Source organism: Oncorhynchus tshawytscha, linkage group LG13 (genome assembly GCF_018296145.1).
Source record: "Oncorhynchus tshawytscha isolate Ot180627B linkage group LG13, Otsh_v2.0, whole genome shotgun sequence".
NCBI classification, from domain to species: Eukaryota; Metazoa; Chordata; class Actinopteri; order Salmoniformes; family Salmonidae; genus Oncorhynchus; species Oncorhynchus tshawytscha.
The window spans coordinates 43,708,719-43,735,169 of NC_056441.1; the positions used below are offsets into that span (position 1 = coordinate 43,708,719).

At 43.6% G+C, this 26,451-nt stretch overlaps 1 protein-coding gene across 1 annotated transcript in view; it reads right to left on the reverse strand.

The window, feature by feature from the left end:
• Positions 1-2,257: 2,257 nt before the first annotated feature.
• Positions 2,258-26,451, reverse strand: part of LOC112266629 (ephrin-A3-like) — an 84,680-nt gene continuing 60,486 nt past the window's right edge. Inside the window, exons 2-5 of the mRNA XM_024444292.2 lie at positions 10,661-10,971; positions 9,971-10,036; positions 7,542-7,616; positions 2,258-5,207 (exon numbers count right to left, since the gene is read on the reverse strand). Of these exons, the coding sequence (XP_024300060.1) occupies positions 5,089-5,207; positions 7,542-7,616; positions 9,971-10,036; positions 10,661-10,971 (571 nt within the window). The 3' untranslated portion in view covers positions 2,258-5,088. The remainder of the gene's footprint in view (positions 5,208-7,541; positions 7,617-9,970; positions 10,037-10,660; positions 10,972-26,451) is intronic.

A 26,451-nucleotide genomic window follows, 5' to 3' on the forward strand; every position in this document is an offset into this window, starting at 1 on the left:
CCCCTTTTCTCCTGCTTGTAATTTTTGGTATGATGATTAAAAACAGTGTTTTCCAGTCCTGGTGCTTGGGACCCAAAGGGATGCAATTTGGTCACACTTGATTTGGACAGTCGGGAAAGTCATTCTGTGGATAGATGCTTCAGGGTTAGGGTCATTTATCTAAATGTTTTATTTATTGAACCAGGCAAGTCAGTTAAGAACAAATTCTTATTTAAAATGACTGCCGACACCAGCCAAACCCAGACAACACTGGGCCAATTGTGCACCACACTATGGGACTCCCAATCACATCCGGTTTTGATACAGCTAGGATTTGAACCAGGGTGGCTGTAGTGACTCCTCTAGCACTGAGATGCAGTGCCATAGACCACCGCGCCACTCGGGAGACCAGGTTTAGAAAAAGGCGTCAGCTGGCACCTGCTTGCATACTCCCTTAAAATACCTTTGATTGATTAACAAGAAAATATCTCAATAGTACTGTTTGTCCATCTTGAGATGCCTCAAAATAGTTAATTAATCTAAGATAACTCTGTAATAAGTGTTTATGTTTTTGTAGAGGAGATCTTAGTCGTGCAATTTTACTCGTGCAAAATCTAACTAAGATGTTTGGTACGGTATTTCTCAAGTGAAAAAATGTGCATGAAAATGATTTGTCTCTAGTTGAATGACAACAAACACTTCCTTAAAGAATAACTACTGTTGACCAATCACCAACTAAGGAGTTGAAGACTTCGTATTTTTTTTTGTCACAAACAGACGAAGAGGGTTAAAGGTTAAGGTAAGGGCTAAGGTTAGGGTTAGTAGATAGTTGGTTGAAATGTTACTGTTATAGTCTATAGATAGTCTGTTGAGCATCTACAGATGGACTATGCAAATAAAGTGTGACCTGATTTTTTTTAGTTGCTCTAGCACTAACTAACACACCTGATTTAACTAATACGCTCATCATTGAGCCTGAATCAGGTGTATTGCAGTACAGTAGTGATAGGGCAAAAAACAGAAATGTCTACATTTTGATTCCCCAGTTCCAGGATTGGGAAACACTGACATAAAACATGAAAGAGAGATCTAATCTGCCCCCTTTACTCTCTGACGTGATGGATATTACTGCATCTGAAAGATGTGTCAATCCCTTTTGTCGACTTCTCTCTGGTTTGCGTACAAAGATTAGAGCGAAACTGATAAGGGCGCATGGAGCGAGGGACAGAGTGGTGGAGGGACAGAGAGAGAGAGAGAGAGACTGAGGGAGATAGATGTGTGGAGACATGAATAGCTTGCAGGTGTTTGGTGGAGAGCAGAGCGAGCGAATGGGGAGAGAGATAGAGAGATGGAGCAGTAGGTTGTTTTTCCCCACGCTGTCATTATGATTTATGGGTGCTGGGTTTGAGCCCTCAAGTAGATATATCACTGTATATGTGATGAAGGTGATCATGTTGAAGCTGAAAGGGTAAATAACAAAGGATGATGGTGGTGCATGTCTGTATGCAGTACGGCTGCAGGATCTGAGAAAAAAATGGAATAATAAATACATTAGGTTCTAATCTATGGATTTCACCTGACTGGGAATACAGATATGGTCACAGATATCTTTAAAAAAAATAAGGGGTGTGGATCAGAAAACCAGTCAGTATCTGGTGTGACCACCATTTGCCTCATAGAGTTGATCAGGCTGTTGATTATTGATTGTTTCCTGTGGAACGTTGTCCCATTCCTCTTCAATGGCTGTGTGAAGTTGCTGATTATTGGCTGGAACTGGAACATGCCATCGATAAAATGCTATTGTGTTTGTTGTATGTAGCTTATGCCTGCCCATACCTTAACTCCACCTTCAACCATGGGGCACATTGATGTCAGCAAACCGCTCGTCCACACAACGCTATACACGTGGCCTGTAAGGCCGGTTCTCTTATGGTAGAGAAATTAACATTATTTTCTCTGGAAACAGCTCTGGTAAGCATTCCTGCAGTCAGCATGCCAATTGCACGCTCCCTCAAAAATGTTGACATCTGTGGCATTGTGTTGTTGTTACAAAATTGCACGTTTTAGAGTGGTCACCAACACAAGGTGCACCTATGTAATGATCATGCTGTTTAATCAGCTTCTTGATATGCCACACCTATAAGGTGGATGGATTATCTTGGCAAATGATAAAATGCTCACTAACAGGTTTGTAAACAGATTTGTGCACATCATTTGTGAGAAATAAGCTTTTTGTGCTTATGGAACATTTCTGGGATATTTTATTTCAGCTCATGAAACATGGGACCAACACTTTACATGTTGTGTTTATATTTTTGCTCAGTGTATATGAAGAAGTTGCACGTCAATTTCGCAATAATAAAAAATAAAAAAATAATTGTGCAGCCCTAATATGTAGGATACTTTAAATTAGTATAATATAGTGTGAGGGACAGGGGGAGCAAGATCTTAACAGGGACAGACAAGGACCAAACAGAAAGGGAAGGTAAACATATAAATGCAAACTGAAAGAGAAAGGGAAGGGCAAGGGTAGGTGCAGGTGAGATAGAAGAAGAGCAAAGAAGGATAATAAATATAAGTGGAGAACATTCTTATACAGAATGTTCCTGACGAAACAACGTAGCAACTAAACAAATTCATTTAGGATATACATGTATGAAGACTTTTGCTAAAAGCAAGATTTTTATTGTCATTATTTTAACAATCATCATTCTTAGTTCAGTTGACATGTTTTTTAATTTATTCTTGTCAAAGGTAAACACAATTATTGTTGTCTCCAACGTTAGTAAATGCTTTTTAAAAATCCTAACATAAACTAACATTACTGAAGCACACACTCCCTCTCTCTCTCTCTCTCTCTCTCTCTCTCATACACGCTTGCATATTCAGATCCTACAAACAAGTCCTTCAACGAATACCAAAAGTCTAAAATGCACACATACTCAAAAGCGCGGACAATCACACTCCTAATACATACATAACTCACACAAATGTGCAAGGATATGCCTTTTCTCTCTCTCTCCCACCCACCCACACACACACACACACACACACACACACACACACACACACACACACACACACACACACACACACACACACACACACACACACACACACACACACACACACACACACACACACACACACACACATACATTCTGTCCCTACCTGTATGCATATACAGTCACATTACAATGCACTATCCTCATTTCTTGTGTCAAAATTTTTAACTTCAGCACTTTAAGAGGTGACGTCTTTTATCCGGTATCACCTGTACCGTGCTGTTGCCATACATTTTACGGTTAAAAGTGATGCTTTTTAACAAGTGAGAAGAAGAGTTTTACATCTCTCCTCAATAGTCTTAACCGGCACATATCCATGTACTGGACTTAACAGAAGCAAATGCTTTAGCAAAACAAAATTAGAGTTTGGCACAGTAGCTTAATGAAAAAAATACTTGAAAATGTACATAAATAAACAAGCAAATCAATAAGTAACGTGCTTAAAAAATGAAAATGTTAATCGATAATGCAATCCTGATATTGTCCGACTTTATAGTATAAAACAGTACATCAGAGGACTGCTGTCTGTTTGCACATTCACACATGTTTACAAAATGGCGGCTAAAGTAATCTGTGACACAAATCACAGTCAGGCACCTGTGGCACTCTGGCGACTGTATTGGGTCGTTACCACGGTGGCTGGGATTGAAATAATGACCAGCCCTGATTCAGGAACCTTTAAAAGTGATGGGAATTTTTTTAAATAAATCAGGTCTGGATTTATAGGGAATTTGTTGTTGTGAAATGTTTCATATTGTAATTTGTGGTATTAGAAACCACTCTGTTGACTATTGATAAAATGTTGGTACCTGGAACCTATTCAAAGTGTTGGGTAAATGGATAAATGTATATAGCAAAAACACCGATGTGTGCTTCTGGAAAAGCTCTAAAAGCAAAGGTCCAGAGTCTCAGATCTAGGACAGATCTAGGACCAGTTCTTTGAGGGCACCGTCTTTTTTGGCCTTTGGACCTTTCTATGCACCACAAAGCCAAGGTCAGAGAATATCTGGAGGAGATGGATAATGGTACGCGAAAGCCTTATAGAGATTTTCTCAAAATATTTCCAGTCAACACCACCAATGACAGTAAAAGATGGGTTAACATCCGGTAGAATGGCAGCAGTGTAGAGAAATGGCTGCAAGTATATGGCATAGCACAGTACAGCGAATCTCAGGCAGAGTCCAGCATGGTCCACAGTACTGCAGCACAGCCAAGTCCAGCTGAGTCCAGTCCTCAAAGCCCATTGGAGGCCTACAGTCCCCAGTCTATTGGTCATGCTCAGTGGAGCCCAGTCCATCCTACTCCACAGAGCTCAAAGGTTCTCCATATTGGGACTAGCTGAAGGCAATGTCATGTGAGTTCCTTAGCAGATGGACAGGCAGCCATACGCCTGTATGGTTGTGTACATCCCATTACAAATCCCACTGCACATGTCCTACTTTAACTGCATATGTGTAGCCAGAGGCAGCCTAGGTATGATGGAAGTATCATGTCTATAAGTCTGAATGCCATTTTCTCCTATTGGACCTTGTGGTGGCATACCAAATGCATGAAATGCAGTGGCACATATGCACATAGTGTATGTCTGACAACGCATGAACCCGAAGACATCATGTCGCTCAAACTGTGTACCAACGGTGATTAGAGGTGAGTTGAGATAGACTTGAAAAAGGGAAAGGAAAGTGAAAGGGGATACCTAGTCAGTCGCATTTAACCCCAACCCTGACTCAGAGAGGTGCAGGGGGCTGCCTTAATCTACGTCATCGGTACCTGGGGAGCAGTTGTTTTAGGGGATTAACTGCCTGGCTCAAGGGCAAAACGACAGATTTTAAAGGCCTCTCCTGAAGTGAGTACGATCCGAGAGTAAGTACTGTTTTTTATGGTTGTGTCGAATTGATTGTAATTCTGGCTTTTTTTTGGTTGAATTATGTGTCATTTCCTTGGTTTACTCCCACTTTTTAATTGAACCCATGGTTAGTGAATAAAGAGCCCTTCAGGCCAAGCGGTCCAGGTATCCATGTGATGTCACTCTGGGAGACAGTTGTTAGGACACCAGAAGGGCGGAGATGAGCAATGTTGCCACGGTGAGCAGAAGGCGATCGCGTGATGGGCTGCTGCCACTGACGCTCTTCTCCAGTTTGGGAATTTCAGGGTTAAATTCATCTGGGGGGAGAGGGAGAGAGAGAGAGAGAGAGAGAGAGAGAGAGACCATCAAATTACACATTAACTCAATCAATCTACAGCCGATGTTGTGCAATGCATACAAATAATACAGAGAACAAACATAGAGCAATTTAATACAAATCACCAATTATCATCAGCGCTGCTACATATGATGCCCTATTCCCTCTTGGGAGGAGGAATAAACACACTTTGTTGTTCATTTTTTAAGTGTATGGATCTTTTTATTCTACCGATTTAGCTTCATCTAGCAGGATTTGCAATTAAATGAAATTGCTATAGAACAAACCTAGTGATTAGGCACAAGCGTACATTAGCTGGAGGGTAAGAGAAAGAGAGAGAACAGGGAAAAATACATCTCATTCTCAATGTAAGCCTGGGATGTCTGAGAAGAATCCTGAGCCTCCCTATAGGCCCCTATGGGGACAGACAGTGAAGAGTTAACATGATTAGAGAAACACATACAAGGTGTGACACTGATACAGCGAGAATTCGAGTATAGACACAGAAGAATGACACTTGGCACCTGTCTCATTCCACTTTTTGTGGAAATGTCTGGAATTTTGTTTTCGTTGACTCAAGAGAAGGAACAGCATCCAACTCGACTGGTTTGACTGTGCTTCTGCCACGTCAAAGCCATTCATCGAAACATGTCTGTCGGCTACGACGATGACACATAGCCCTGACATCCACACCAGTGACGTGGGTAAATAAAGTCATATGGTTAAAGTGATAGGGCCTGAGTGCCTATGGTAAACAGACTGTTCCAGCTGAAATGTAGATTTACCCATAGAGTTAGACAGAGATAGGATATAACCCCTTTTAGCATGGACATTGCCATTGAGGGCTTCCACCATTTTAAAGTAGTCAACTGGGTGGGGATTCTTATGGGTGTGGAGCGATCAGCCAATGACCAGAGCATTGTCTTCTTCTTCAAATTGGATGGCCTATGGTAACTAAATGGCTTTAAGCTTTTTCACCGCCATCTAGTGGCCACGATGAATGAATGGCACAAAAGATTTGATTCAGGTCTCTAAGCACTGCAGGTGGAGGTATATCACCAATATTAGCTTTATGCTGTTTTCAAACACAAAAGAAAATAACATTGACTACTTTACCATAGAGATAGCCTCAATGGCGCTGCCCATGCTGTCACAGATGCAAAAATTGCACAAATACAAGGATGAGTCCTTTATCTAACTCTATGAGATTAGTTGACAAGGTATTTATCAGTATGTTATCTCAGTACGGGAGGGGCGTTGAGTGAGTTCGTACTATAGAATAGTGTTCCTGATTGTGTAAGGTAGTGCTAGCTAAACTGGAGCTGTTACAGTAGGTGTTCTCAGGGTTGTAAACTGGAGCACTGCTCTAGGGTGTCCTTTGACTCACATAAAGGTAAATGGAGACCCATCCAATAGGAAACATACTGTAAATATGACAGAAGAGGAAGTAAAAACACCAATCAGAATAGAGAGAGGGTGGGGTAAAGCTAATCCAAGGCCAAGACAGGTCCAGTGGGTGAGCAAGTGGGCGGTCTGTGTGGCTAGCAAGGCCATCAGGGTTACGCAAGTGTTTATGGGTCATGAGTCATGACTGCTACTGTGTCCTCTTTCTGTTGATGTCACTAATGCACAAAGTACAGAAGGATGCATTAGGATTCCCCAAGGCATTCTGGATTGTTTGGACTATGTGCGTTTACTTTCATTTTTTCTCCCTAAGCTTGGTCATGAGTTATGATGCTCTGTGGAGCCATCCAGGCACCATTGAGCCTTTCTCTCAGACTAGTCTGGTTTGAGTTTCAATCTCATGCGGGTCACACTCTTTTAGCCCCGTCTCGGCTGGCCACAAGCTCCCAGAAGCAGCCAAAGCTAAATGGTTCTCAGCAAGAAAGGCTTTTGTGAGAGAGAGAGGGAGAGGGAGAGGGAGAGGGAGAGGGAGAGGGAGAGGGAGAGGGAGAGGGAGAGGGAGAGGGAGAGGGAGAGGGAGGGAGAGGGAGAGGGAGAGGGAGAGAGAGAGAGAGAGAGGGGAGGGAGAGGGAGAGAGAGAGAGAGAGAGAGAGAGGGAGAGGGAGAGGGAGAGGGAGGACAAGGTTGTTTATATAACCACTCAATTGCACCATCGACTCGTTCACCTCCACCTCCAAGTCTTTGGTAAACAGGAATCTTCCATTCATTAGAAGACCTAGGATACAATTGAGGAAGGACAACTGTGTGTGTGTGCGTATGTGTGTGTTTGAGAGAGAAAGAGTAACAGAGAGAAAGAAAGAGAATGTGAAATGCAGAAAGAGATCGAGAGAGCATCAGGGAGAGTACTCACCGATGTTGTGTATTTTGATATTGGGCCTGAATGTGTAGTCAGGAGGGGTCTGACTGGAATCATCATCGTGGGAGACTTAGAGAGAGAGGAACACAAATACACAATGTCATTAAAATGCCCACACTACTTATTTTACACACTAACTGGGCGGCTACTGCACTGTTACTGCATCCCAAATGGTACCCTTTTCCCTACATAGTGCACTACTTTTGGCCAGGTCTCAAATGGCACCATATTCCCTATATTGCCCGTCAAATGGCACCCTATTCCTTATACATTGCACTACTTAAATAGTGCTATATACTGCACTCTATGGTCCCTGGTCAAAAGTAGTGCACTATAAAGGGAATATGGTGCCATTCTGGACGCAAATTGTGTGAATGCCAGGACACTCCAGTCCAGTACATGAAGATATCCTATGAGGTGAAGCTATCGAGCAGAAGATGAAGGCATATTTACTGAGAGGGAAAGTATTACACACACTGATAGCCTTGACTTGGTATTACATTAACGTCAGCTCAGTGAATTTCTAAATGAGAATGCACATTGCTTACCCATATAATATTGCACTGCAAAGAGGGATGTAGCACATTGATAGGGAGCTACTGTACGGTGTGTTAATCTGTTAGATATGAGGCATATTGTAAGTGTGTGCATTTGTAGAGAAGAATGCTCTCGAAACAAACGGGATAGGGCAGAGATACAGTGGAATGAGAATAGCAGAGAACGCTTGGGTTCAGATGATAGGCTATTAAGCAGACCATTCAGAGTGAAGGTTGTGGTTTATAAAGTAAACACTACCACACACATGCAATCACGCACGCACGGACGCACACAAACACACACACACGCACTATCTACAAAAACACACACGCACGCACACACACACACACACACACTTTCTACAAAAACACGCACGCACGGACACACACACACACACACACACACACACACACACACACACACACACACACACACACACACACACACACACACACACACACACACACACACACACACACACACACACACAATCCGAGTGGACACTTCAATAGATTAGCCCTGACACTCAGAGAGGGGGTTAAGGTGATGTGTACACAGAAGCTGACACTGGCCTGAGTGTGGGATGTATTAATGGTGACAAGGTTAGAGAAGTAGGGGGAGCTTTCAGCACAGGGCTTTGATCAAAGGCCTGCAGGAGAGAGAGAGGCTACTGGAGTAAAAATAACACAGAACGTCACTATCAGAGAGAGCATCAACTATCAGAGAGATGAGCGAGAGGGGGAGATGTTGAGAAGCGAGAGAGAGAGAGTGTGAGACAGAAACACAGAAACACAGAGAGAGTTGAGTGGGGGTGAGAGAGAGAGAAACAGAGAGAGGGGAGAGATAGAGAAGAGGAATAGGGGAGAGAGAGGGAAAGCATCAGATAGAGAGAGAGCACATCAGGATTGAAGAGAGCACATTCCTATCAAACACTGTCAGAGCACTGAGACCCAGAATAACACTGAACATCACTATCAAAGCCCTGGAAACATAGAATAACATAGAACATCATACAACCCTGGAACAGAGTGAGGTAGAAATAACCTCACTATAAGAACACTGGGAAAGCACTGTCAGAAGCTGTAACCTCAGGCCTCCTGTGTGTGTGTGTGTGTGTGTGTGTGTGTGTGTGCGTGTGTTTTCCTACATTATCAGGACCCCAATGTCGTAACACTTCACCTTAATGTCCTGAAAAGGTAGGATTTTTTTCCAGGTCCTGCATTTGTTCAAATGCTATTTTAAGCTTAAGGGTTAGGGTTTTGGGGTTAGGGTTAGGTTAGGGTGGTTAGGGTTAAGTTTAGGGTTTTGGGGTTAGGGTTTTGGTTTTGGGGTTAGGGTTAGGTTTAGGGTTTCGGGGTTAGGGTTAAGTGTAGGGTTTTAGGGGTTAGGGTTAGGGTTTTGGGGTTAGGGTTAGGTTTAGGGTTTTGGGGGTTAGGGTTAGGTTTAGGGTTTTGGGGGTTAGTGTTAGGTTTAGGGTTTTGGGGGTTAGTGTTAGGTTTAGGGTTTTGGGGTTTGGGTTAGGTTTAGGGTTTTTGGGGTTGGGGTTAAGGGTTAGGGTTAGGTTTAGGGTTTTGGGGTTAGGGTTAAGTTTAGGGTTTTGGAAGTTAGATTTAGGGTTTTGGGGTTAGGGTTAGGTTTAGGGTTTTGGGGGTAGGGTTAGGTTTAGGGTTTTGGGGTTGGGGTTAGGGTTAGGTTTAGGGTTTTGGGGTTAAGGTAAAGGGTTAGGGTTCGGTTTAGGGGTTAGGGACAATACGATTTTGCATGGTGAAAATGTCACGAAAACACAGCTGGGTGTGTGTGAGTGCCTGCGTGAGAGTGTGTGTGACTGTGTGTGTGCATGTATACGAGGAAGAGGGAGGAAGAAAGAAACAGAGAGAGAGACCCACCTGTGGAGCAGCAGACGTAGACTCTCAGTCTCAGGCAGCTGTGGCCGTGGTGATGGGTGGGCGTGGCTTCAACAGAATACAGATACACGTCAGCCATGTGCCATCTATAGGCCAGCCTATGAACTAACACTCAGAGTCTATGGTTTTGTGTTCCAAATGACACCCTATTCCCTACATAGTAGACTACTTTTGACCAGAGCCTATAGGCCCTGGTCAAAAATAGTGCACTAAACAGGGAATAGGGTGCCATTTGGAACGAATACAAAGTGAAATGTTAAACTGCTATTATTACAGCAGTTTAACACAGCTATTAGTGGTATGTTTATTCACAAGGAAGGAAGTATATTTAGGATTGTGGTGTAAGAGTTAAATTAACTAATGTAGTTCAACGACTCACAAAGATATGCTGTAATAGTCCAACTCTAATTTACTAAGGTATGTGGGTGGGTGCTACACATTGGTAATGGCTGAACTGAGTTCCCACTTACAATGTAAAGTACCTGCACTTGGTACACTTGGGAAAGCGCTATATAGATAGTCCATGCAATCCATTTCCATTACTCGACTACAACAATATTTATAGATAGAGAAGAGTACCTCAGCTCCACCGCTTACAGATGTAGTAGTACAATCATCATTACATAAATATTGTACTCTTATAGAGACTTAGTATAGCAATATTCCACTCACATATGTAGTAGTACTCGTGACCCACGTTGAACTCGTAGCCCAGGGAGAAGGCACTGTAGCGCTGGAACTTCTCAGAGAACTTGATGGGTGCGTGGGGCGCGTGCGGCCGGTTGCACTCCCAGCGCTTGAAGCCCATCTGGGGGTCGCAGGTGCGGTAGCCGCGGTAGCTGACCATGTAGAGGACGTACTGCTCAGCCACTGTGCGCTCCAGCGTCCCCCGCTGGCTAGTGGCGGTAGTGTTGTAATGCGGGCAGTAGATGTCCAGGTAGTCGTTCACTGCCACCTGCACTGTGTAGCCCTCCCTCCGTAGACTGGAGAGTGGGGAGACGGAGAGAGGGAGAGAGAGGGAGGGGGGGAATGAGAGCAGGAGGGACAGAGAGAGGAAGAGAGAGGAGAGAAGGAGAGAGAAGGAGAGAGTGAGAGAGGAGAGAGAGAGGAAGAGGAAATAAAGTCAGAAAAATAGGAGAGAAAGAGATGAGAGAGAATAAATACATGGATGAGTAACAGCATACTATAAAACTCACCCTGTTACAATTAAGTGCTTTTAACAACAAAACTAGTGGCAACTGAGCTGCCACCAACACGAGGGAGATGAAAACAACTTTGCTGGAGTATTGAAGCATCATCCTGAGATGTTTTGAATCATTACATGGTGTGTTGTAACACCACCTTGCCAGGGACTGGGAGCACTACCAGCAATGGTTGAAAACACTGTTTTGGTGATTCAAGTTCTGTTTAAGGCAGGAATAAACACCTACTCTTTTGGTGTTTATTCCTCTCTCTATAGCTTCTCAACACTATCATGGTGTTTCAAATCCTGTCTAGTGCAGAATTAGATCACTTCTTCTAGACTATTTTAATGTTGATTTCTATATCTACATAGTTTAGTCTATATTTTGTTCAACATTATTTAGCACAGTGCTCAATGCACCAGCAGAAACTACAGAAGGTGTTGCAGGATTTATTTAACTTTAATTAACTAGGCAAAACAGTTAAGAGCAAATTCTTATTTTCAATGACAGCCTAGGAACAGTGGGTTAACTGCCTATTCAGGGGCAGAACAACAGATTTGTACCTTGTCAGCTCAGGGGTTTGAACTTGTAACCTTTCGGTTACTAGTCCAACACTAACCACTAGGCTACCCTGTCTCCCCATGAGGATACACCTCATGGAACAACAGGCTGATTAATACTAATCTAGAATTACTTTTCTTTCTTCGAACATACAACATTGTGTATAAGAATCCTAGTCTAAAAATGTTGGCTAGAGTCATGTGGCAAGATAGGAAGTGCAAGGAGATTAAAACCAGTCTTCCAATGAGTTAAATCACAAAATGTTCTCTATATTTGGTTATCTTCATAAACGATACTTATATTTTGAGCAACGTTAAGTTGGATTTAGTATTACATTTTTGGGTAAAATGAAATGATCAAATTATTGAAATGACATTTATTTTGATTAAGTATAAAATATGTTGATTGTTCTTGTTTTTTCCAATTTCAATTCGCACCCAAATTTGTTTTTACAGTGTGGCTGTGTGGTTGAGTTGTCTAAAATTACAAAGAAATTCCCGCATCCGCCTGTTCCACACATTCACTACTGTCTCCTCCTGTTTCAAATCTCTCCAAATAAGGTACTTCTATTCTGTTTTGAAGCAAGTTCCGTGTATCATCACTTTCAGTGGGTTAACATTGAAAACCTTTCAAACACCAGATATCAGTTTAGGTGTGCTACTTTTCATGTTTTGAGTCCCTGCCATTCTCATGACATAGTCTGGAGTGAAGCGGAAGAAGATCAGGTAATTGGCTAAGTGGCTCTTCTACCACGGGGAGGAGGGATACACTGACGTGAAGGGGCTAGGTTCCATGTGCCTGCGCTGACCGAACACACTGTACCAGTGTGTTAGCAGGTACAGAAGATCAATCTTGGGTTGGGACATGTGAAGTGTGCGCGTGTGTGCGTGCATCCATGCATGTGTGTATACAGTCATCACTGTAAATCAAATCCTATTTTATTAGTCTCTTAAACATGTTCAGCAGATGTTATTGCGGGTGTATCAAAATACTTGTGTTCCTGTAGCCTTAGGAGAGAAGATGATTGTGACATAATGTAACATCCTTCCACCACGACATGGCTTGACATCCCGCTGGGCAAAAACTGGTTTGAATCAACGTTGTTTCCACATCATTTCAAACCAATTAAATTCAATGTGACGATGTTGAATCAACGCGGACAACTGATTTGATGAGCAAAAAGTCATCAACGTTGACATTTTTTTCACCCAACTTATAACCTAAATCCAATGGCATGTTGCTGATTTTACGTTGAATTCAGGTTAGTTGACACCTCAACCAAATGTAAATCAAAACAAGACGTTGAACTGCCGTCTGTGCCCAGTGGGCTGGCTGTTTATCATACTATGTATATTCATTATCGTAATTGTACGAAGTATTATTATACTTTTTTTATTATATTATTACACCTATCCTGAAGGGATAGAGAGGACAATTGATGAGATGTGAGGAATCCTTAGCTGTGGGTGGGACTCTGTGTCAGGATAAATGGCAGGGGAAATCTGAAACAACTGCAGCTGTATTGACTATTATGTAACAGTAGGTGGCAGTATTGAGTTGCATTCAGCCCTAGGGTTTTTTCTCTCTCTCTCTCTTTTCTCTTACAATCTCACTCTCCTCTCTCACATACACACAAAATGAGCAAACGTACACGCACACGAGCGAAACCTCACACGCGCGCGCGCCAACGCTCACAAGCGCACACACGTGCAATGCAAGCAAACGCACACACCCACTCACACACACAATACTAGGTCAGTTCTCAAGAGAGATTATTATTCAATTAAAAAATGAGGATCAGAAATGTCACAACCCCTCTCTCTCCCTCTCTCTCATTATAGCGTAGTAGAGTAACTCCTTTTCTGTGTCTTTTCCTACTTCAGCCTCGCTCCGTCTCTCTTCATCTTTCCCCTTGTCCTCGTTTGCCATTACACACATGCTAAAACAGAGCAATATCATATCCCTTAACCACTGTTCTTTCCCTGCCATAAATCTTACAATATCTCCTCGCTCGTAGCCCACTCCTCTCTCAGATGTTGGATGACAGATATTTGTCTCACAGTGTTGCAAAAAAGAAACAACACAGGCATGCTTCAAAGGGACTATATTTAGAGAGAGAGGGAGAGATGGGAGAGAGATTGGAAGATTTAAAAAATGAGAGAGGGAGAGAGGAAGGAAAACGAGAGGGGAAAGAGAGAGAGGGGGGGCGAGATGGAGAGAGAGAGAGAGAGAGAGAGAGAGAGATTGAGGGGAAGAGGTGAGAGGGAGGAAAATAGAGTAAGAGACCTGTAAGAGGGAAAGGAAGAGGAAAGATGGTGAATGTGATTACGGGGAATCTTGGATGCAAATGGGATAGAAATGCATAGGGAGGGAGGAGGGCAGAAGATGTAACAACAAATAGAGGGAGAAAGGAAGATGGGGAGCGCTAGTGGGGGAATCTAAACAGGAGAAAGAGATACAGTGAAGAAGACAAACAAGTGAAAACAAAATGGAGAGAAAGGGAGGCAGAGGGAGAGACAGAGATGTAGTGCACCCCAGGGATACACATATAGTATGTAGTAAAGTGCACGGGGGGAAAAGAGTGATGGTGCCGCTCTTTCTCTTCCTCTCCCTTTCCAACCCCGCTCTGCCTTGTCTCTGTGTCGTTTCTGCTGTATCATCATCCTCTTCCTGTGCGTGGGAAAGCACTCCTCGTTAGTGAAGCCGACACAAGCTGGTGAAGACAGCCTAGAGAGAGGGGAGTGAGGGGGAGAGACGAGAGACAAAGACAAAGAGAGCACTACTGTACCTTCCACCACTGTCTCCACTAAAACGTATTTTGAGAATACAGCCGCTTTCAATGAATGACAAAGAAACTGCAAACAGACAACAGTGGACAGAAACTAAGGGTCTGCTTCCGCAGTGGAATATCTAAATTAAAATCCCATTTACAACTAAACCAACCTCCATTGTGAATGAGCATAAACAAAATGGCCATCACTGTCAGTCACTGTCAGTACCGTCACAGTAACAGCATTGACTGTTAGTAACAGTAGATCACTAGCCTGACGACTCACACTAAATTCTTCCGCTGAAGTCGTTTATGGTGACGAGGGGCACGAGGGGCATTACATAAAACAAAGTAATCAGTGATTATATAGTCTCCTGTCAGAGCATCAAAACTAATTTTCAAACCGCAGCTTTACCCACGTGTGTTCTGGCTCTTGCCCAACCCATTGTTTTCTGGACCAATCAGACGGACCCGAATGTGTCAGGAAGGTACTCAAATCCAGAATCATTTTGGAGATGAAACTAACATCCGTGGGCGTGGCGTAGCATTTGGCTGGAGCAAGGAGTCTGGGTAGCCAGGCAATGTCTTACCAACATATCCAACCAAACCTTTCAATATTTGATACGCATACACAAAATGGTCAACACCGTGACATGATTCATTACCACTATAGCCTAGTGGTAATAGCCTAGTGGTAGCCTAGTGGTTAGAGCGTTGGGCCAGTAACCAAAAGGTTGCTGGATTGAATCCTCGAGCTGACAAGCTAAAAAATGGGTCATTCTGCCCCTGAACAAGGCAGTGTAACACACTCATCCCTGGTAGGCCGTCATTGTAAATAATAATTTGTTCTTAACTGACTTGACTAGTTAAAGGTTAAGTAAAAATATATATATATTACATGGTTCATTATCGTTACATTCATGTCAATGCTGTAACATTGACTGTCGGTAATGTATCTGTATGCCGCTCACATTCAGGTTGGTTTCTTAGTCTGACCATCAAACAACCTTCATTCAATCACAAGGAAATCATCAAGACATCATCAATGATCTCCCTCAAGGTCACCATGATGGATTTACAGGTTAAACCCGTGTACTAAATGCACCAGTAACATAGTGATGCAGAAACAATTTCTTCCTCTGCTAGCGAGACAGGGACAGCCTCTGTTGCTTTTCCTCGTACCTCAGCACCAAAAGTCATTTCATTGTCTCCAAGTAAAAGTACACACTGTCTCCAGCCAATCCTCCCTCTGCTGATTGGGTTAGCCTCGCAATTAGCGCGCAGTTTACTGTGTTTCGATCTAAAATGGAGGCTGAAAACAAGTGCTGAGGCGTGGGGAAAAAAGAGCTAGACGCTGCAGCCTTTCAGGCCTGGGATTACCCCTAGATCTGACTGGAGTAATAGTGATGATTCAGAGATGACTCAGGGTGGTGGTGGTGGATGCTGCTCTACACTTTACACACACACACACTTTACACACACACACTTTACACACACACACACACACACACACACACGCACACATCACTAGTCTGTGTATTTCTGTCTGACTGCACACATTAGGGAAACAGGTCCCCATAGCTAGTGGAGCCAGGTTTGGCTGCAGATTGGAGCTACTCTATGAATACCGTGCAATGACTGTAGTGATGCCAGTATATGGCATAGTCTCTCTCAGGCAAAACAACTAATGGGGGCAGATGGAAACGAAGGCCGCTCTTTGATTGGTGGAGAGCTGATAGTAAAAGACCACTAGGTGATGTCACACCACAACAAATAAATACCAGGCATTGACTTTCTTCACAGGGTACTTTAGAAGTACAGGACTACTAGCCTATAATCATTTATTTTCTATCAACAGAGGTATGAGAGGAGTGTATGACCGCATCTTATTCCCTATATTGTGCACTACCTCTGACCAGGGCCAGGTTTTCCAAAAGCATCCATGGTAGAACCTTAAGATGCCTTTGGGAAACCGGACACAGAGCCATATGGGCTCTGGTCAAAAGTAGTGCACTATATAAGGAATGGAATGCCATTTGGGACACAACCCTTATCTCTGAAGGTGAGTCTCTAATTGTGAGCGGATTTTAAAGGCCACTGGCACACCTCTATTTATTCTCCAAGTGCCTCCTGATGAAAAGCAGATCTCATTCTCTCTCTTTCTTTATCCATTCCCTCGTTCTCTCAGAAGAGCTGTGTTGATACCAATACAAAAGGTTCGCTCCGCTCGCTTTCTGAGAACGCACTCTAAATGGGTTGTGTCAGAGAATGGAGGCTCTCATCACAGTGAATTCTCCACAGTGCCCACCTCAGTGGGAATGTCAGGCACATGTGTTGCGGCAGAGGCGTACGAGAGCACAGTGCTCATCCTGTAGACGTGTCTCCTCTCAGGCCACAGGCCACATTGATGAGACAACGGTGTAGAAGAGCCAAGGGGTAAGAGAACTCTTGGAGGAGGTATGTGGACACTCATACTCGCACAGACATGTGCAGCTTATTTTACTCGCATTTTGTGCACAAATTTGTTTATATCCCTGTTGGTGAGCATTTCTGATAAAACACACCTGACAGGTGTGGCATATCAAGAAGCTGATTAAACAGCATGCTCATAACACAGGCGCACCTTGTGCTGTGGACAATAAAAGGCCACTCAAATGTGCAGTTTTGTAACACAACACAATGCCACCAATGTCTAATTATTCATCTTTTTACTTTTATCCCCTTTTTCTCCCCAATTGGTACGTACAGTCTTGTCTCATCGGTGCAACTGCGCTATTGACTCGGGAGAGGCAAAAGTCGAGAGCCATGCATCCTCCGAAACACGACTCTGCCAAGCCGCACTGCTTCTTGGCACATTGCTCGTTTAACCCGGAATCCAGCCGCACCAATGTGTCAGAGGAAACAACTGACAACCGAAGTCAGCTTGCAGGTGCTCGGACCAACACAAGGAGGCACTGAGACAAGGAGCTGCAGGCCAAACCCTCCCCTAACCCGGACGACGCTGTGCAAATTGTGCGCTGCCTCATGGGTCTCCCAGTCACGGCTGGATGTGACACAGCCTGGGATCGAACCCGAGGCTGTAGTGATGCCTCACTCCAACGTAGTTTTAGAGAATTTGGCAGTACGTCTATCTTCCCTCTCAACCGCAGACCACATTATCATCAACATCAAACCAGCCCCTCACCTCAGTAGCTATCAGGTCGACAAGGCCGGTCATGTCTAGCTATGTACAGGTCTTTGTATGAACAGCAGCCATTAACAACATGTGCAACAGACTCCATTCCATTTGACTTGTGTAGACAAACACGTGGGCCGAAGAACAAAGAATGCCAGCAAACAGCCAGGAAGAAACACACTGAAGCCATCAGACAACAGAACCATACCCACTTCCAACGTTTCAAAGAGCAACGGATGAGCTTTGAAGTGTGGGGTGTGAGAGCCTATGCAGCTCTCATTGGAAGTCTACCACAGTGGGGTGTTAGCTTTCTTAAACAGAACTCTTTAAGCCTCTCCGTTGGGTTGGCACTGAGAGAGAGAGAGAGAGAGAGAGAGAGAGAGAGAGAGAGAGAGAGAGAGAGAGAGAGAGAGAGAGAGAGAGAGAGAGAGAGAGAGAGAGAGAGAGAGAGAGAGGAAGGAAGGAAGGAAGGAAGGAAGGAAGGAAGGAAGGAAGGAAGGAAGGAAGGAAGGAAGGAAGGAAGGAAGGAAGGAAGGAAGGAAGAGAGGGAGGGCGGGAGCAAGACAAATAATGAGAGAGAGGGATAGATAGGAAGAGAGAGAGAGGGGAGCAAGATTGATCATGAGAGAGAGGGATAGATAGGGAGAGAGAGAGAGAGAAAGAGTGCTACCCATATTTAGTCTGGGCCTTCATCACAGTGCCAACCTCAGGATACCCAATAGAGTAACGTGGCCTTTTATGTCTGAGCCAGAACAACCGCAGAGATTTACGCAAACGTGCATACACACACACACACACGGTATGCAAAGCTGTGCTCGTGAGCATATCAACACACATACGTTGCTTATCCTTTTACAGACACTGTCCACATACAGTTACCCATATATGTCCCAGAAAGCACACTGTGTGAAAAGGATTCCAACATATTCACACAGAAATAGGAGAAAAACACACAGTATGTATGCTTCAGGGCAAGCCTCTCTCTGCCTCCATGAATATTTCATCCCTTCTTAAAATAACCTGTCCCTTTAAAATATATGTTTGCCCAAACAACCTACAGCCACAGCCAAGCGAAAACGCCCCGGGTACTTATTTACACGTTACACAGGAGGGCACCGATAATGCTAAACGCCACATACTACAGCACACAGCAGCAGTGCTGAGGAGAACTACTCAGGTAGCGACTAAATCTGTATCCTGGTATGAGTTGAGTTCAGGCCATACAGGTTTAGAGCAGCCAGAGCGGTGGAAGATAGACCATATTTCGCTTCCTGAATAATTGACTGGCACTAGAACACCTGGTTTTGCTCTCTCTCTCTTTCTCTCTCTCTCTCTATATATATATATATGATATATTCCTTCTCCCTCTCTCTTTCTCTCTCTCTTCTCTCTCTATATTCTATATTCTTTCTCCCTTTCTCTTTCTCTCTCGCTCTCTCTCGTACTTGCTCTCTCTCGTTCTACCTCGTTCTCCCTCGTTCATTCTCTCTCTCTCTTTCCCAGGGCCATGACATAAAGACCATACATAACAGGCGAGAATATATACGTTCATGTATTCCCAAGGTATTCTCTGTGATAAAGCATTAAAGTGGGTGTACCTACAGTATGTCAAGGTTTCCTCCAAGGCAAGTTCTTTATTCTGGCTCTGTGTCTATGCAATACCCAGGTAAAGACGGTCTGCAAGTGTAGTTATGCTGTAGGCTGATTGAAACTTTATTTTGTATTTTTCTAATATAGATTCAAGGTTCTTATGAATGGAAATAAGGGACCACAATGGAAGTAAGTCATTGGCTTTGTGTCATCCCTGATAAGTAAAAAAATGTATGTACTCTGTGTATGTGCATTTTGACACAATAAAGTCTATGGCAATAAATGAAACCAATCCATCAATCAATCAATAAACAGTTGAGTGGCTGGCTGGTCAAGGACGTCCAACCATATCGAGAAGACAAAGACAGGCGTTAGCTGGAATTACATGGCAGAGGGAGGGATAAGTATGTGCTAAACCAAGTGCAAGCATAATAATACCCAACAATAATCTCATACTTTCCAAATTCACAAAACCCCCCATCATTGAAATCCCACTCCAGAATTGGTCATATGGCACAATGTATAATCTTATATTATCCTAAAATCTAATTTATAAAGTCCATTTTGTAGTGTGTAGCAGGTGGCTATGGTGATCATATTAATGAATGAATGCGTATGCTTTGCCATCTCATCATGGAAATGCCCGGCCCCCAAACTACAGCACAGTGTGTGCATCCCAAATGGCACCCTATACCCTATATAGTGCACCACTTTTGACTAGAGCCCTATGGGGCTTTGTTCACTATAAAGGGACCAGGGTGCCATTTCAGACATATGCAGTGACACCAGCTGAGAAGCAGGAGATAACAGAGAAGATTAAAAATGATAGACCACGACAAGAGCCCAGCAGAGATGACAGGCAGTTACGAGGACAACCCCCAAGATCACACATTAGATAATTGGTGTAAAAAAAATCTCTCTCTCTCTCTCTCTCTCTCTCTCTCTCTCTCTCTCTCTCTCTCTCTCTCTCTCTCTCTCTCTCTCTCTCTCTCTCTCTCTCTCTCTCTCTCGTGGGCAGCGGATCCCTGCCTGTCACGTTGTCACACCTCCGCATTGGGGAGTTTTTGAAGAAGATTGGAACGAAGCCTCGGCTGTGTTGTCTTTCTTTGCTGTGGGGCCTGATCTGATTTGGCCTGGGCTGGGCTGTAGTACTGTAGCCCAGACAACACTAACACTTTAGATAGGCTATCCATATGGCTAAATCTGGGAGGACACAGCACTGAGATATCTCTCTCTCTCTCTCTTCCTTCCTCCCTCGCTCTCTCTCCTCTCTCTTTCTCCCTTCCACCCCCCCTCTATGTCTGTACCTCTCCCTCCCTCTCTCTCTTCCTCCTCCCTCTCTCTCTCTCTCTCCCCTTCGCTTTCTCTTTCTCTCTCCTCTTCTCTTTCTCTCTCTCCCCCTTCTCTTTCTCTCTCTCTATCCCCTTCTCTCTACCCCCTTACTCTCTCTCTCTCTCTCTCTCTCTCCCCCCCTCTCTCTCTTCCCTCTCCTCCCTCCCGGGCACCCTATTCACTATATAGTGTAATATTTTTGACCAGGCCCCATTTGGTGCCATTTGAGACACAGCCAGTAAGACATCAACACCTTCAATGGGCAGAACAAACACTTCAATGTAACCTAATATGGGACCATTTGTACAGTGCCTTGCGAAAGTATTCGGCCCCCTTGAACTTTGCTACCTTTTGCCACAAACTTCTTCACAGCAGTATCTCGGACCTGCCTGGTGTGTTCCTTGTTCTTCATGATGCTCTCTGCGCTTTTAACGGACCTCTGAGACTATCACAATGCAGGTGCATTTATACGGAGACTTGATTACACACAGGTGGATTGTATTTATCATCATTAGTCATTTAGGTCAACATTAGATCATTCAGAGATCCTCACTGAAATTCTGGAGAGAGTTTGCTGCACTGAAAGTAAAGGGGCTGAATAATTTTGCACGCCCAATTTTTCAGTTTTTGATTTGTTAAAAAAGTTTGAAATATCCAATAAATGTCATTCCACTTCATGATTGTGTCCCACTTGTTGTTGATTCTTCACAAAAAAATACAGTTTTATATCTTTATGTTTTAAGCCTGAAATGTGGCAAAAGGTCGCAAAGTTCAAGGGGGCCGAATACTTTCGCAAGGCACTGTATTTCGAGGGACTAATAGCATAGTAGAAAAAGATGGATGAGGTCATTTTACAGACTGCAGATAGTCGATATTACACTTCTGGGTTAAAACTGTGGTTGTGTTCATCTGTGAATGTGGTCGTTGTCGAAACAAGACAAGGTGAGAATGAGACAAAGGGGAAAACGCACGTGCACACCCACATGTACATACAACAAACACACAAACACTGAACCATCTGAACTGCCAGGATCCTACAGCTGTGCCGCTCACTAATCTAATACCCTGGCCAGATGAGTGACAGATTCAGTCTAACACACACACACGCACACACACACACACACACACACACACACACACACACACACACAGAGAATGAGAGAGCCCTGTAACTACTTTAATCAGTGTTAATCACTGCAGACTCTTGCTTCACTGTCAGATTGAGACCAGAGAGAGAGAGAGAAGAGAGAGAGAGGGGGGTGAGAGTTAGGGGAGAGGGAGAGAAGGAGAGGGATGGGAGAGAGAGAAAGAGAGAAAGATAGAGTGAGAGGAGAGGGAGAGAGGGGAGAGGGAGAGAAAGAGAGGGAGGGGGATGGGAGAGACAGAAAGAGAGAAAGAGAGTGAGAGGAGAAGGAGAGAGAGAGGGAGAATGGGAGAGTAAGAGAGAGGAGGGTGGAGAAAGAGAGGCACAGAAACAGCTTGTAAAAATGTTAAATGGTTATCTAAAAATATACAGTGCCCACAGAGCCGCGAGTCCGTGGCAGTTTTCATGTACTTTATCTTATTCTTCAAGGTCTATTTCTTAGGCCCATATGGCCGGGCCTTGGCGGGAGAGGTGGACACGCCAAGCCAACGCAGTCAGGTTTTAATTTCAGTCAGGGGCAGGGGGACAGCACGGAGGGCGGGAGCGAGTGAGGAATGCAGAGCGAGCCAGGCGGAGAGATAGAGAAGAGGGGAGAAAAAGAAGTAGAGATGAAGGGATATAGGGGGGAAGAGATAAGGGGAGAGGGAGAGGCGGCAGTGAGGGAGGGAATGAGAAACGAACGGCAGCACAGAAATGGAGATAGAGAGGTGATGTGCTTTACAAGGAGGAGAACAAAGGGAGGCCGAGATGGAGGGAGGCAAAGGGGGAAAATTGAAAGATAAGAGGGAGAGATTATCAAGAAAAGATGGGTAATGTATAAATAAATCATGACAAAGGGAAGGGATAGGGAGAGGAATGTGTGAGGGTGAGCAAAAACGGATCATTTAACTTCGAGCGAAACTGAGAAAGTCAGCCAAAGAGAACGAGATAGAGAGAGAGGTGGAGGAAGAGTGTTGAAAAGTAAGAAAGAGATTGTGTTTATCCAAATATAATACAAATTGTTTTTTTATTTAAGAAATGGCTTTGGCCTTCACGGTTTGACCAAAACTGTGTAGAAAGCTTAGCAGGAATAGTCGGAAGCATAGTTAGAATAGTAATGCCTGTGTTTGGTGATTAGAATTTCAGACAGTCTGCCAGTACTCAGGCTGGTCAGGCTATGCAAGGCCCTTAATGCAGCCAGTTTGTTTAGTGGAGCATGCAGGACCTCTGAATGTGACCTTATGTGCGTACAGATAGCATACAACGTCAACTAATGTGTTTCTCTTTGAGCGAGCATACGAATGGAGGGCGTACATTCATATGTGCAGCTGGAGCATGATACATAGGCCACCCTATAGGCCACCCTCACTAGTGCCGCCAAGCAGCACGAGTGAGGGTTAAGTATTTCACATTTGTGCGATCTGCTAGCCAACATCCTTTGTGCTCTGGTGGGCTAATGTTTACACAGGGCACTTACGTGAGGTAGCACCTGGCAGATCCATACAGACACACGTACACACAGGTCACAGCAACTCCCTGCTTTTGCTACCTTGGCAGTGTGTGTGTGCCTGTGTGCACGTGTATGTGTGTGATTGACAGCTGTCAAAATGACAGAGCACCAGGAGGAGGAGGAGGAGAGAAGGAGAGAGGGGGAGATGTCAGGGTAGGAGTGAAAGGGAGAGCCAGAACGAAGATCAGGGAAGAAGAAACACAGCAGAAAGAGAAAGAGAGAGAGAGACCCCCCTCCCTCCCCTCCATCAGTGTCTGTGATCATCTATTCCTCCTGTTCTCTCTCTCAGTGACTCAGTAACCTTCAGCACAAGACCCAAGTTGAGATGATGAATTGAGACGCAGACAGGAGAAAGGACAGAGATTAGGAAACACAGACAGATGATGAAAAATGACAAACTGAGAGAGGGGGCTGGGAGAGGATGCGAGAGGAGAGTGGAAGAGAGAGAGGGAAAGGTGACATTGAGGGAAGTGTAGAGGAGACTGCTCCAGGTTTTTAGCTGGAGGACGGCCACAGAATTACATTAGTGTAACACACTTTGGCTGCACCCGCTGTGGGAGAGGCACACACACACTTGCACAGACAGAGATTCACGCACACTCACACGCACATATAAAAATGAGCACTTTATTTAGATTGCATGCTTAACCTGCGTGGAGCCTGCCTCCCAATCACATCTATTGTAGTTTAACTACCTTGATAACCTTTCCATGTGCATTACAGTATATGGTTCCCCAAAAACAGTGATGGTAGTTTCTGAGGGGAGTAACCTGGTGATATAAACTAAACTAAACTACCATTACTCCACAGGGTGATTTTGCGGACACAGATTAGGCCTAATCCTGGACGTCTGCCTTTGCTTGCAGTCAATGTGTCACGTTTCCTCCCTCTCCGGCCTCTAGGTCATCAGACTGCTGATTATCTCGCACACCTGTCACCATCGTCTCGAGCACCTGCCCCTCATGACACTCACCTGGACTCCATCACCTCCTTGATTATCTTCCCTTTATGTGTCACTCCCCTTGCTTGGTTCTTTCCTTAGGTGTCATTGACTCTCTTTTCATGTTGGTGCATTGTTTGTGTTTCACATTTATTTCATTTATTAAAACGCTACTCCCTGAACTTTCTTCCCGACACGCACTCGTTACACAATGACCAAAAGCGCCTTATTTGGCCTCATCGGTGGAATGTTATTAATCTTTTTCATCATTTCATAATTCATAAAGATGTTGTTTTTTTTAACGACGGAAATCCGGTGTTTCTGTGCAAATTATGTTATGTTATATTTCAGTCTTCTGTGTACAGTACCAGTCAATAGTTTGGACACACCTACTCATTTTTCTTTATTTTTAATATTTTCTACATTGTAGGATACTAGTGAAGACATCAAAACTATGAAACAACACATATCGAATCATATAGTAACAAAAAAATATATCACATTTGAGATTCTTCAAAGTAGCCACCCTTTTCATTGATGACAGCTTTGCACACTCTTGGCATTTTCTCAACCAGCTTCATGAGGTAGTCACCTGGAATGCATTTCAATGCATTCAGCTTTGGGTTAATTTGTGGAATTTCTTTCCTTCTTTAATGCGTTTGAGTCAATCAGTTGTGTTGTGACAAGGTAGAGGTGGTACACAGAAGATAGCCCTAATTGGTAAAAGACCAAGTCCATATTATGGCAAGAACAGCTCAAATAAGCAAATAGAAACCACAGTCCATCATTACTTTAAGACATGAAGGTCAGTCATTGCGGAACATTTCAAGAACTTTCAAGTGCAGTCGCAAAAAACATCAACTGATATGATGAAACTGGCTCTCATGAGGACCACTACAGGAAAGTAAGTCCCAGAGTTATCTCTGCTTGCAGAGGATAAGTTCATTAGAGTTAACTGCACCTCAGATTTCAGCCCATATAAATGCTTCAGAGTTCAAGTAACAGACACCTCTCAACATCAACTGTTCAGAGGAGACTGTGTGAATCAGGCCTTCATGGTCAAATTTCTGCAAAGAAACCACTACTAAAGGACACCATTAGTGTCCTTTAGACTCGCTTGGGCCAAGAAACACCAGCAATGGACATTGGACCGGTGGAAATCTGTCCTTTGGTCTGATGAGACCAAATTTGAGATTTTTGATTCTAACAGCCGTGTCTTCATGAGACGTAGAGTAGGTGAATGGATGATCTCCGCATGTGTGGTTCCAATAGTGAAGCATAGAGGAGTGATGGTGTGGGGGTGCTTTGCTGGTGACACTGTCAGTGATTTATTTAGAATGCAAGGCACACTAAACCAGCATGGCTACCACAGCATTCTGCAGCAATATGCCTTTCCGTCTTGTTTGCGCTTAGTGGGACTATCATATGTTTTTCAACAGGACAATGACCCAACAAACCTCCAGGCTGTGTAAGGGCTATTTGATCAAGAAGGAGAGTGATGGAGTGCTACATGAGATGACTTGGCCTCCACAATCACCCGACCTCAACCCAATTGAGATGGTTTGGGATGAGTTGGACCATAGAGTGAAGGTAAAGCAGCCAACAAGTGCTCAACATATGTGGGAATTCTTTCATTCCCCGTGAAGCTGGTTGAGAGAATGCCAAGATTGTGCAAAGCTCTCATCAAGGCAAAGGTTGACTAATTTGAAGAACATAAAATATAACAAATATTTTGATTTGTTTAACACTTGTTTTGTTACTACATGATTCCATATGTGTAATTTCATAGTTTTGAGGTCTTCACAATTATTCTACAATGTAGAAAATAGTAAAAATAAAGAAAAACCCTTGAATGAGTAGGTGTGCCCAAACTTTTGACTGATACTGTATATAAAGTGTAATATTGGGATGCAAACTCAAAATGGAATACATTTCAACTCTATATATGACATGGTACAGATGTCTTCTTTTTTTAAACCATAACCATGTGTGAGGTGTATATTTTTATATCAAAGTAGATTTGTTTAAGACTACCAAGAAACAGTCCGGAAAACATCCCCCTTATGTGGCTATAGCTGATACATGGACATCATTATCTGCAATTTTAGCTACACTTCAGTCACATTTCAGTGGCTCTGGGTGGATAGAGGATGTGTTGTTTAAACAGTTTAAAACACAAGAAATGCCCATATCAGATAATGTAATCTTGTACTGTTTACCTTCAAGGGATCAATAATTTTTTATTTAACCTTTATTTAACTAGGCGAGTCAGTTAAAA